The 13862-nt window shown below is 34.3% G+C and overlaps 1 protein-coding gene across 1 annotated transcript in view; it reads right to left on the bottom strand.

Annotated features, from left to right (window-relative positions):
• Positions 1–13862, bottom strand: part of LOC123252422 (WD repeat-containing protein 19-like) — a 200917-nt gene that overhangs the window by 122252 nt on the left and 64803 nt on the right. The window contains exons 18-20 of the mRNA XM_044681745.1: positions 10688–10847; positions 7254–7364; positions 5353–5462 (exon numbers count right to left, since the gene is read on the bottom strand). Coding sequence (XP_044537680.1) covers positions 5353–5462; positions 7254–7364; positions 10688–10847 — 381 coding nt within the window. The remainder of the gene's footprint in view (positions 1–5352; positions 5463–7253; positions 7365–10687; positions 10848–13862) is intronic.

Genomic DNA, 13862 nt, shown 5'->3' with positions numbered 1-13862 from the left:
TTCCTAAAAATAATAAACCGTATATATCTAAAACTATCAACAAGCATCATATGCAATGGGGATAAACTAGAAGCCTTCCCAATAAGATCAGGAGTGAAACAAGGATGCCCACTATGGATTCTATTATTTAACATTGTACTAGAAACACTAGCAGTAGCAATTCGAGAAGAAAAAGAAATTGAAGTATTAAAATGGGCAATGAGGAGACAAAGCTATCACTCTTTGCAGATGATATGATGGTCTACTTAAAAAATCCTAGAGAATCAACTAAAAAGCTAATGGAAATAATCAACAATTTTAGCAAAGTTGCAGGATAAAAAATAAATGCACATAAATCATCAGCATTTCTATATATTTCCAACACATCACAGCAGCAAGAGGTAGAAAGAGAAACACCATTTAAAATCACCCTACCTAGATGATATAAAATACTTAGGAATCTATCTACCAAAACAAACACAGGAATTATACGAACATAAATTTAAAACACTTTCCAAACAATTAAAACTAGACTGAAACAATTGGAAAAACATTGAGTGCTCATGGGTAGGACAAACTAACATAATAAAAATGACCATCCTACCCAAATTAATTCACCTATTTAGTGCTATACCTATCAAACTAATAAAAAAAAATTTTTTACTGAATTAGAAAAAACTACAATAAAGTTCATTTGGAAGAACAAAAGATCAAGAATATCAAGGGAAATAATGAAAAAAATATGAAGGAAGATGGCCTAGCAGTACCAGATATTAAAACTATACTATAAAGCAGGAGTCATCAAAACGATATGATACTGGCTAACAGGCAGAAGGGAGGATCAGTGGAATGGACTTGGGGTAAGTGACATCAGCAAGACTATCTATGATAAACCCAAAGAGCCCAACTTTTGGGACAAAAATCCACTATTTGACAAAAACTGTTGGGAAAATTGGAAAACCATATAGAAGAGATTAGGCTTAGATCAACATCTCACACCCTACACCAAGATAAATTCAGAATGGATGAATGACTTGAATATAAAGAGGGAAACTATAAGAAAATTAGGTGAAGAGAATAGAAGAGTATACCTGTCAGATCTACTGGAAAGGGAAAATTTTTAAACCAAGCAAGAGTTAGAAAAAATTACAAAATGTAAAATAATGTTGATTATATTAAAATAAAAAGGTTTTGTACAAACAAAAACTATGCAACCAAAATCAGAAGGGAACAACAAACTGGGAAAAAATCTTTATAACAAAAAACTATGACAAAGGTCTTATTACTCAAACATACAAGGAGCTAAATCAATTGTATAAAAAAATCAAGCCATTCCCCAATTGATAAATGGGCAAGGGACATGAATAGGCAATTTTCAGATAAAGAAATCAAAACTATCAATAAGCACATGAGAAAGTGCTCTAAATCTCTAATAATTAGAGAAATGCAAATCAAAACAACTCTGAGGTATCACTTTACACCTAGCAGATTGGCTAAAATGATAGAAGGGGAAAGTAATGAATGTTGGAGGGGATGTGGCAAAATTGGGACATTAATGCATTGCTGGTGGAGTTGTGAACTGATCCAACCATTCTGGATGGCAATTTGGAACTATGTCCAAAGAGCTCTAAAAGACTGCCTGTCCTTCAATCCAGCCATAGCATTGCTGGGATTGTACCCCAAAGAGATCATAGATAAACAGACTTGTATGAAAATATTTATAGCCGCGCTTTTTGTGGTGGCAAAAAACTGGAAAATGAAGGGATGCCCTTCAATTGGGAAATGGCTAAACAAATTGTGGTATATGTTGGTAATGGAATACTATTGTGTTCAAAGGAATAATAAACTGGAGGAATTCCATGTGAACTGGAAAGACCTCCAGGAATTGATGCAGAGTGAAAGGAGCAGAGCCAAAAGAACATTGTACACAGAGACTGATACACTGTGGTAAAATCGAATGTAATGGACTTCAGTACTGGCAGCAATGCAATGACCCAGAACAATTCTGAGGGATTTATGGAAAAGAGCACTACCCACATTCAGAGGAAGAACTGCAGGAGAGGAAACACCGAAGAAAAACAACCACTTGAACACATGGGTTGATGCGGACATGGTTGGGGATGTAGACACTAAACGACCACACCAATGCAACTATCAATAATATGTAAATAAGTCTTGATTGATCACACATGCTAAAACCAGTGAAAATGCGCGTTGGATGGGGGGCGGGGGGTGAAGGAAGGTGAAGGGGAAAGTAAAAACAAGAATCATGTAACCATGGAAAATTTTTCTAAAAAAATAACTTTTTTTTTTTAAAAAGTGAATCCTAATAAACATTTAAGGAATAACTAATTCCTATTCTATATAAATTATTTAGGAAAACAAACAAAGAAATCCTACCAAATTCCTTTTATGACACAAATAAGTTTTTGATACATAAACCAGGAAGAACAAAAAATAGAAAAAGAAAATGAAGATCAATTTTCCTAATGAATATTGGTGCAAAAATTTTAAATAAAATACTAGCAAGGAGATTACAGTAATTTATAACAAAAATTATATACTATGACCAGGTGGGATTTATATCAGGAAGGTAGGACTGGCTTAGTATTAACTGGCCATATCAATAACAAAAATCATTGATTATCTCAAAACATGTAGAAAAGGCTTTCAAAAAAATATAACATTAATTCCTATTAAAAAATTAGAAAGCATAAGAATAAATTGAGCTTTCCTTAGAATGATAAGTAATATCTAAAATCATCAGCATGCATTATCCTAAAGATAAGTTAGAAGCCTTCTCAGTAAAATCAGGGGTAAACTAAGAATGTCTGTTATCACCCCTATTATTCAATGTTGTACTAAAAATGTTAGCTTTAGCAATAGGCAAGAAAAATAAATTGGAGGAATTAGTATAGGCAATGTAAAAACAAAACTATCACTATTTACAGACAATACTTAGAGAATCCCATAAAATCCAAAAAAATTAACTCAAACATTCAACAACCTTAGCAAAGTTGCATGATATAAAATAAACCTATATAAGCCATTAGCATTTCTACATATTGCCAACATAGTCCAGCTGGAAGAGATAGAAAGAGAAATACAAAATACTTGAGAGTCTACCTGCCAAGACAAAACCAGGAACTCTATGTACACAATTACAAAACATTTTTGCACAAATAAAGACAGATTTAATAAACTGAAGAAATATTAATTGCTTATGAGTAGTCTGAGACAATATAATAAAAAATGATAACTCTTCTAAATTAACTTACATATTCAGTGCCATACCAACTAAAATACCAAAGAATTATTTTATGGAGCTAGAAAAAAAATAATAAAATATATCTGGAAGAACAACATCAAGGGAATCAATGGGGAAAAAATGCACAGGAAGGAAATATACCAATAAAAGATTTCAAACTATATTATGAAGCAGTTATCACCAAAACAATCTAGTATTGCTAGGAAATAGAGTGGTAGATCAGTGGAACAGATGAAGTAAACAATACATAGTAGTAAATATCCATAATGATCTAGTGTTTGATAAACCCAAAGATGCAAACTTTTGGAGAAAGAACTCACTATTTCACAAAAGCAGTTTGGCATAAACAAGGCATAGACCTGTATCTTACATCATATACTAAGATAAGAGCACAAAATGAGTACATGATTTAGACATAAAGGGTGATGGCAAAAGCAAATTGGGGAAGCATGAAAAAATGTACTTGTTAGGACTATGAATAAGGTAAGAGTTTATGACCAAACAATAGAGAGGGTCACAGATAGTAAAACAGATAATTTTGATTATGTTAAATTTAAAGGATTTGCAAGAACAAAAAACAATGCAACCAAAATTAGAAGGAAAAGTAAGAAACCGGTTGAGGGGAAGGTTGGAATTTTATAGTAAGTTTCTCTGATAAAGACCTCATTTCTCAGATATATGGAGAACTGGGCCAAATTTTTTTTTTAAATGGAGCCAAATGTGATGAAAGAATGTAAACAAGAAGTTTTCAGTAGAAATCAAAGCTATCTATATTCATATGAAAAAAATGCTCTAAATCACTCTTAGAGAAATGCAAATTTTAAAACTTTGAGATACCACCTTATACCTATCAAATTGGCTAACATGAAAGAAAAGGAAATAGACAAATGCTAGATGAAATGTGAAAAAACTGGGATACTAATGCACTGTTCATGGAGTTGTGAACTGGTCCAACCACTCTGAAAAACAATTTGGTACTATGCCCAAAAGGCTATTAAACTGTGTATACCCTATGAACCAAAATTACCACTTCTAGGTCTGTTTCCCAAAGGGACCAAAGGAAAAGGACTTGGATGTACAAAAATATTTACAGTAGCTCATTTTGTGGCAGCAAAGAATGTATATGATTGTGATAGAATACTATTGTATTATAAGAAATAACATGGGAAATAGTTTCAGAAAAATGTGAGAAGATACAAAATGAAGTGAACAGAATTATAGTAATAGCAATAGTATAACAGTAATCAACTATAAAAGATTTAGCTACTCTGATCAATATAATGACCAGGACAATTCCAAAGGGCTCATGATGAGAACAGATGAACCCTGAATTAAGACTGAAGCATAATTTTCTCACTTTATTTTTTTTTTTGCTTTTCTTTTTGCAACAAAGCTAACAATTTGCAACAAAGAAAATGATTTGTGTAACTTCACATTTATAGCTGATATATTATTTGCCTTTTCAGTGGGTTGGGGAAGGGCAGGAGGGAAGAAGTGAATTTGGAAATAAATTTTTAAGTGAATGTTAAAAATAGAAAATAAATGTATTTTTTTTTAATTTTAAAGATGGGCCTCTTTAAGAGGCCTTTCCCAGGCCTCTCTACTACTAGTGTCTTTCCTCTGAGATTATCTCCTGTTTAATACATAAATATATATAAAGAAATTCATGTAGTTGTTTATATGTTGTCTCTCCCAAGTTGAATATGGCTTCCTTGAAGGCAGAATTGTTTCTGTCTTTCTTGGCATACCCAGTGCACTGTTAAGGCTATAAGTAAGACACTAAGTTAAGTAAAACAGTTAAGTAAGATGTGCTAAGTAAATTAAGTTAAATAGTTTTAATTAGGCTGGCCTGGAACTAATTCACTTTAATAAAATTGTTTCTATTGGGATGGAATTCAAGCAACCAACTTATAGACAAAAATTTTAATGTAATCTGTTTGCAAGTTAGCTATGGCCTGTACTGTCCTCTATATTTCAATATAAATTAGTATCATTATAGTCATACTAATAACCATGTTTTCCTATTAATTTTCAGGCAATTCTGAGAATATTACTTTTCAAACATTTTTTATATTAGTACTTTTCAAATAAAAAAGAAAACATACGTAAATTCCAACTGAATAGCATACTCCTTTGATATGAATGAAATCTGGTCAGGAGCCAAACATTTGGCTAGTTGTAGTGCATTGTCCCAATGCTGTAAATCTCGCCTCATCTGTTATCCAAAGAAATATTTATTATCAAAATTTAAATTCAATAAACAGAGGAAATCATACTTATGTCAAAGGGAAAACTTTAAACAAGAAAAATATGCCATGAATTACAGAAAGATCTATAAAATAATGCCTCAAAAAAGGAAAAATTAAATAACAAATCAAGGGGTAAAGTCAGAAAGTCAAATTTAAGAAAAATAATATAATATGTTATTATATAATGATATATAATATAATATAATATAATAATTCAATCAATTTTCAAAATAGCATTGCCAAGGGACATGAATAGGCAGTTTTCAGATGAAGAAATCAAAACTATCAATAAGCACATGAAAAGGTGTTTTAAATCCCTCCTAATTAGAGAAATGCAAATCAAAACCAATCTGAGGTACCACTTAGCAGAATGGCCAATATGACATAAAAGGAAAATAATAAATGTTGGAAGGAATGGGGTAAAATTGAGACACTAATGCATTGCTGTTGGAGTTGTGAATTAATCCAGCCATTCTGGAAGTCAATCTGGAATTATGTCCAAAGGGATTTAAAAGATTGCATGCCCTTTGATCCAGCAATACCCAAAAGATAATAATGAAAAATATTTGTATAAAAATATTTATAGCCACACTCTTTGTGGTGGCAAAAAAAATAGGAAAATGAGGGGGTGTCCCTCGATTGAGGAGTGACTGAACAAATTGTGATATATGATGGTGATGGAATACTATTGTGTTATAAGGAATGATGATCTGGAGGATTTCTACATAAACTGGAAGAACCTCATTGAACTGATGCAGAGTGAAATGAGCAGAACCAAGAGAACATTGTACACTGAAAGTAAAACATTGTGGAACTATACAACGTAATGGACTTTACTACTAGCAGCAATGCAAGGATCCAGGACAATCCTGAGGGACTTATAAGAAAGAAAACTATCCACATCCAGAAAAAGAACTGTGGGAGCAAAAACGCAAAAGAAAAACATCACTTATCACGTATCACTTGTATATATGAGTATTTGATTTGGGTTTTGACTTTAAAAGATTGCTCTATAGAAAAAATGAATAATATGGGAATAGATATCAAGTGATAACATTTGTATGACCCAATGGAATTGCTTGTCAGCTCTGGGAGGAGAGAGGGATGAGGAGAGGGAAAGAAAATGAATCATGTCTTATAAGTAAAGTTATGTGTGTGTGCAAAGGGCAAAGGCAAAAAGAGAGAATGAACTTCCCACAAGCTAACTGACTCTTCCCAGTAGAATTCTAGAATTCTTTACTCTGCTTTCTCATGCCTTTGCCCTCTGCACACACAACATAACTTTACTTATAACACATATAAACATGTTAAAATATTTTTTAAATAAATAAATCAAAATAGCATTGAAATGTGGGTAAAATTTTTAATGGATTTATTTCTCATCTCATTATTTTTTTTAAACCCTTCACTTCTATGTATTGGCTCCTTGGTGGAAGAGTGGTAAGGGTGGGCAATGGGGGTCAAGTGACTTGCCCAGGGTCACACAGCTGGGAAGTGTCTGAGACCAGATTTGAATGTAGGACCTCCCGTCTCTAGGCCTCACTCTCAATCCACTGAGCTACCCAGTTGCCCCCATCATCTCATTATTTAGAGAGATCTAAATGACTGTGGGCCCAGGAATAGGGGAAAGTCTAGAAAAATTAAATAAACTTTATATAATATAAAGAAAAAAGTTTTATTCTTTCTCACATGACTTATTTTTATGTAAATCCCCTTAATGATTAATTAATAATAACTCAATGAGATTAAATAAGTACTTCAAGTGCTGCAGCAGGACAACTGGATGCCAGATATAGATCTTGTGCCAAATTGAAATCATTAGTAAACATGGCAAGATGACCTGCTAACAGGTTGTGATCTTCTATTCCCTGTAAATAGAAATAAATCATGTTAGTTGCCTGGAAAATAGATTTAGTATTAAAAGTATGGAGTTTTTAAAATGGCAGGAGTTTTGGATTTGGAGTCAAAGGCCCTACATTTCAGAACTGATTATACCATGTACTAACCATGCAGCCTTGGGCAAATTCCATAACACAACTCAGGAGAATTTTATCCAAGAATATGAAGCAAGGGTACCACATCAATGATACTAAAATATTCATAGCAACACTTTTTATAGTATCGAAACAGTAGAAATCAATCAACAAACATTTATTGTGTGCCAGGCACATAGGGCAACAAGGACAACTAGGCCTCAGATACTTACAAGCTATGTGACCCTAGGTAAGTCATTTAATCCTGTTTGCCTCAATTTTTCATTTATAAAATAAGCTTGAGAAGGAAATGACAAACCATCTTTGCCAAAAAAAAAAAAAAAAAAAAAAAAAAAAAAAAACAACCTCAAATAGAGTTATAAAGAGTTGGATATGCCTGAAAAACAACTGAACAATAACAAAATGTGCCAGATATTGTGCCAGGTGCTGAGGATACAAAAAGAAAAATGATTAAGTCTCTGCCGTCAAAGAGCTTATAGTCGTTTAGAAAAAAGTGTGTGGGGGCAGCTGGATGGCTCAGTGGATTGAAAGCCAGTTCTAGAAACAGGATCCTAGGTTCAAATCTGACCTTAGACACTTCCTAGCTGTGTGACGCTGGGCAAGTTGCTTAACTCCTATTGGCTAGCCCTTACCACTCTTCTGCCTTGGAATCAATAAGCTATATTGATTCTACAACAGAAGGTAAGGGTTTAAAAAAAAAAAAGAAAGTGTGTGCATATCAGTTAGGAAATGACTGAACAAAATATAGCTATGAATGTAATAGAAGATTATTACACCATAAGAGACAACAAATAAGCAATAAACTCTTTTAACTTCTGCTACATAGAATTCTTGGCTACTTTCAAGTATAGGTCAAGTGCCATGTATTTGATAGATCACTATCATGATCTACTAGTTGTCAATGTCCTATGTCCTACTTTGCACTTACTTATTATGTATTTTATATTTATTTATCCATAGTCATGATATTTCCACCCCCCCAAAAAAAATGCAGGCTGTCTAAGGGCACTTAACAATGCTTTTCACATAACAGATGCTTTGTAGTTATTTTTTGAATCAAAACAAAATTCTGAGAAACATGGGAAAACTTATATGAACAAATGTGAAACAAAAAGAATAACATTCACAATTATTATCAAGGCCCTGTTTTCTCCTAACTGGTAATGGATTCAAATCAGAAAAATTAATCTATGCTAATACATTGGCTAATTGATATGTGTCCCTCCCAGGTAATCTAATAACACAGACGATAAATGTTAGAACTGGAAGGAATCTTAAAGATCATTTATAGCAGTGGTTCCCAAACTTTTATGTCCTACTGCCCCCTTTCCAGAAAAAATATTACTTAACCCCCTGGAAATTAATTTTTTTTAATTTTAATAGCAATTAATAGGAAAGATAAATGCACCTGTGGCCATCACCGCTTCTCTGGATCGCTGCAGCACCCACTAGGAGGTGGTAGTGCCCACTTTGGGAATCACTGATTTATAGTCTATACCTTCTATTTTGTAGATGCAGATACTCAGGTTCAGAGTTTTCTGACTAGTAATTCAATATTTTCTCCACTAAAACGTACTTTAACCTAGTAAAATTAAATGTTTTCAAGAATTCCCTCAAGAAATTACTACAGATTTAGTTATTGTTTGTTTGATTTTGGTCTGAGTTTTCTTTCACAACATGACTAATATGGAAATGTTGCCTTCTTAATAATTAAGATGAGGAGTAAAGGGAGAGAGAAAATAAATTTGGAACTCAAAATTAAAAAATACAAAATTAGGGGCAGGTAGGTGGCTCATTGGATAGAGACCTGGTTGGGGTCTGGAGACAAGAGGTCCTGGATTCAAATATGGCCTCAGACACTTCCTAGATGTATGATCCTGGACAAGTCACCTAACCCCAACTGCCTTACCACTTTTCTGCCTTGTAGCTAATACTCAGTATCAATATTAAGACAAAAGTTAAAGGTTTAAAAAACAACACAAAACAAAAAAGTTTTTTAAAATTACATGCAACTGGAAAGAAGAAATGACCCTAAAAATGCTATTTTCAGACATTCCAAGACAATGGAAGATGGGGAATTCTGGGAGGGTAGTGGTGTAGAAGCAGCAAGGCTCCAGACCTCTGTAAAGCCCTTCACCACCAATCAAGGACAAAGGGCTCCAAGGGAACAGAAAACCAAATCTGACAACCCAAAAGAGCTGGGGGAGCCTCCAGCTGAACCCAACTTAAAAGGTATGCAGAAAAAAAAGAGAAAAGAAAAAAGCCTGAATTCTTGGAACTCGTGGGTGGGAGGGGAAAGAAAGAAGATCCCAGATCCCTTCCTCCACTTAATGTGCTTAGTCTCCAGCAGATCTTGGAATCTCTGGGTGGGCTGGGGCACTAGTCCGAGGGAGTGCCTTGCTGGCACAGCTGTGCCAAATTCAAGGCTCTGATCACAGACAACAGGGAGGCTGCTGGGGGAGAAACCCAGAGAGGGTGAACATACCCTCCATCTTGTGCTGCTTCCTCCCCCCACCCCCCACCTTCTCTTAAGGTTTTGACCTCAAGGCACTTGGAGCTGTGCAGAAAAACCACACCTGGGCTTAATCCTATCAGTACAGCAGACTAGACGTCTTCAGAGGGCAGGGAAGCTCCAACACCCCTCTCCCACAGACTACAATGAAAGAAGCTTCTCTAGCTTTTACCATCAGCTGGGGAAAATCTGGCCTCAGGTCCCACTAACCTAATTAATCAACAGAAAAGAAGCCCTCCTAGGGCTGAATAGCCCAAACTAGCAGATAAAAAAAATGATCAGAGGATCAAGATTACAGCCAATTACAGGGGAGAAAGAAGGAAAAAATATGAGTAAACAACAGAAAAAGAAAAAAGAAACCACAATCAATAGCTTCTATCCAGAAACTGAACAAAAAGCAAATGAATCAAAAGAAGGTAAAGGAACACCAAGAAAAACATAGAAACTTCAGTGAAATGGACAAAGGCTTTGGAAGAACTTGGAATTCAATTAACTCAAGAACCCAAGACAATGGAAAAAATATATTTGGGCAAGATATCCTTTCAGAATCATTCAAACCGTCTCACATGGAAGCTCCTCATTCTTTCTGCTTCAAGAGTTGTCCCTAAATTTAACTTCTGGCAATATAATCATGCTAATCTTTTCCCAGTTTCTTAAACAGCATAGATAAATTGCAATAACTTACTTTTATTTGTTCCAATGACATCACCATCCCAACATTTCTAATTGTACGGTATACTCGTGTGGCAAATTCCACTTCCATGTGATGCAGACAGGCACTGCCTAATTCATTCCAAGCAGATGTATCATTCAGAAGTTTGCATACTTCCCATGCTTCAGGAAATCTATAGTAAGTAGAAGAAATTTATTTGTCCAGTTATGTTAAGGGACATACATGTTGATATTCCCACAAATTCTTTAATAATATTTCAATTCTTCAATCTCTTCAGCTCTCTACATTTCCACTCTACCTGTTGTTATATACAGGAATGGTTATTCCCTTGATTTCATCAATACTCAAATTTTTCACTTCAACAGTCAAAAACTAGGTAATTCCTTCATATCATAGCCCACACTCATTATCTCTTTATAATTTCTAACCTCTCCCTCTCTAATGATACTTTGCCTATTGCTTCAAACATTCCCAGTCCTTCCCTAATGTTAAAAATAACTTTTTTGACCCTAGCATCTGGTCTTATGCTTCTCCTTCCTTTCAAAAGTAAACACAATCTTCATTTCTTTCATTCTTCTCACTCACTTTGCAACCTTATGTAATATGGCCTCTGACTTCATTATTCAATTAAAATGGTTCTCCCCTGAGTTATACCAGTGGCCTTTTCTCAGTCCTCATTCTTCTCAATCTCTCTAAAGCATTTGATCCATTTATCACCCCTTTCTTCCTGAGTACTCTTGCCTCTCAGTGTTTTCCTTGTATGATACTACTTTCTTTTAGTCCTCCTACCTGTCTGATGAATCCATAGCATCTATATGATGCTTGCCACTTATAGGAATACCCTTAAAGCTCTGTCCTCAGCCCTCTTCTCTTTTATCTATGCTCTCATTTGATGACCTCATCAGTTCCACTAGATTTAATGATCATGCCTATGCAAACAATACTCAGAACTATACACCCATCTCTATATTCACCTAAATTCCACTTAAAAACCCTTTGTCTATGAGACATTTCAAAGTGAAAGTCCCCATTGACAGTTCAAAGCCAACATTTCCAAAACAGAACTCATCTTTTCCCACCAAACTATCTCGATTCCAAATTCCCTCTTTTTGTTAAGCAAACTAGAAGCCACCATCCTTTCAATCACTCAAGTTTACAACCATGGGCATTATCCTCAACTCCTCCCTTATCTAATCATTGGTAAAGCTTGCCATTTCTACCTCTAGGTCTCTTGAAAACATCATTTTCTCCCTAATCATACAACTACCTATTTAGGCCCTCATCCCCTGTAGGGGGACTATTTGAAACACTCTCCTAGTTGAATTCTGTGAGTCTCTTCTCACTCTACTCCAACCTCCACAAAGCTGCTAAAGTGATTTTTCCTAAAGCTGAGATCTTACCATGTTATTCCTTACTTAACTTCAATGACTTCCTAATGCCTTTAAGTTCAAATATAGACTCTGACCTCTAAAATCCTTCATAACATGGTCTGTTCTACTTTTCTAGCCCATTGCTCTCCTTTGGTCCAGCTAGATTACTTTATTCTTCCTTTCATGCGACACTCTAACTCATATATATGCTTTTGCATTGTCTCCCATCCTTCAGATGCATTTTCTTTTCACCACCAATTCTAGAAATTCCAAGTTTCCTTCAAAACTCAGCTTAAGCAACCACTTGTATGTGAAGTCTTCCCTCTTCTTCCCTACCTCCCAAAGCTACAACCTCTCCTACCAGACCTCATCTTCATTTTACATATGTTTATATTTGTTCATGTTGTATCTCATTGCAAAATGTAAATACTTTGAGAGAAAAACTATTTCATTTGTATATTTATATCCTCAGAATTCAGCAATATTCATCATATAGTGCACTTAAACTTTTAGTGATCAATTGCCATGGGATAAAATCTTAACTCATAAATTTTACCAATGAAAATTGTCATAAAAATTATTTTGTTTGTTATAAAAATTTTCTTGATATATACAAAATCCTTACTTTAAAAAGCTATAGCCCTAGAACATATATAAACACAGTAAAGATTTACAGCTTTAGGATCAAGTGAAAATCATTGCAGATTTGCAGTTTTTCCCTTTCACTTGTTTCACTATTTTAATTTTGTCCATTATTCCTAACATAATTTCCCTCCTTAAAAATCTTAATTTTGTTTTTTGTATAACTTAGAAATCTGGCATATATTACTGTATTCATAGTGAATACCATTCAAAATAAAGAAGTCCTCAACTTATAAGTTAAAAGCTTGCTTATAATTAAGACTATTCTCACAGAGATTACAAGAAAAATGGTGAGAGAACCCATAAAAAGCCTTTCAATTCCATAATGTAGATGAGTTATTGAACAATTGTAATAAAAATTAGTGCAAGGAAGGGAAAGGAAGGGAAGGATTTGTGAAGCATGAACTATGTGCTAAGGACTGTTTTAAACACTTCAAATATCTCATCTGATCCTCCTTAACAACCCTAGGAAACTTATTATTTTTATTTTGCTATTTCCATTTTACAGTTAAGGAAATTGAGTCAGCCAAAGTTTACATGACTTCCTTAGGGTCCCAAAGCTTTCCATTTTTCCCTTCTTTCTGTACCATTTTAAGAGAATTTACTGATAATAATCAGGCATCTCTGCAGCTCTCCTAAACTCTGAAGAAGAGAGATGGGGCAACTTCAGCAGTGATGTGAAAAGGGAGAAAAAAAAGCAGTCCCCTAATACAATAATAAAGATTTCTATACATATACTTCCCTAAATCATCATTTTCAGGCTAAACATGGGATTATTTTATCAAATCATCATCTTATATGGCCTCCTATCTCCTCACCAATCTAGTCGCTGTCAACTTTAGTCCTTTCTAAAACGTGGTGCACAAGATTGAACATAATACACCAGATTTCCTCTACCCTCCCTACCCTCATCATAACTAAGTGATCAGCTGCAAATCAATAAATTAAGTAGCCCCTGCCTTTCCCAATGTGAACACCAAAGAATACAAAAGGCAAACTTTTATCGACAAGTTCTAACTTAATGAACAGATAAAAAAAATACCTTGAGAATATTACACTCTTCAAACTAAGAATGTTAGCTTTAAATAGTTTCCTATTAAGTTTCACAATTCAATAAAAAATATGGTACTACCATGTAGGAATGAAAAATTAAAGCTGGGTTCTACTTGTAGGGA

Source organism: Gracilinanus agilis, chromosome 6 (assembly GCF_016433145.1).
Source record: "Gracilinanus agilis isolate LMUSP501 chromosome 6, AgileGrace, whole genome shotgun sequence".
NCBI classification, from domain to species: domain Eukaryota; kingdom Metazoa; phylum Chordata; class Mammalia; order Didelphimorphia; family Didelphidae; genus Gracilinanus; species Gracilinanus agilis.
Note: the sequence above shows the minus strand (reverse complement) of the source record. Positions and strands in the feature narration are given on the sequence as shown.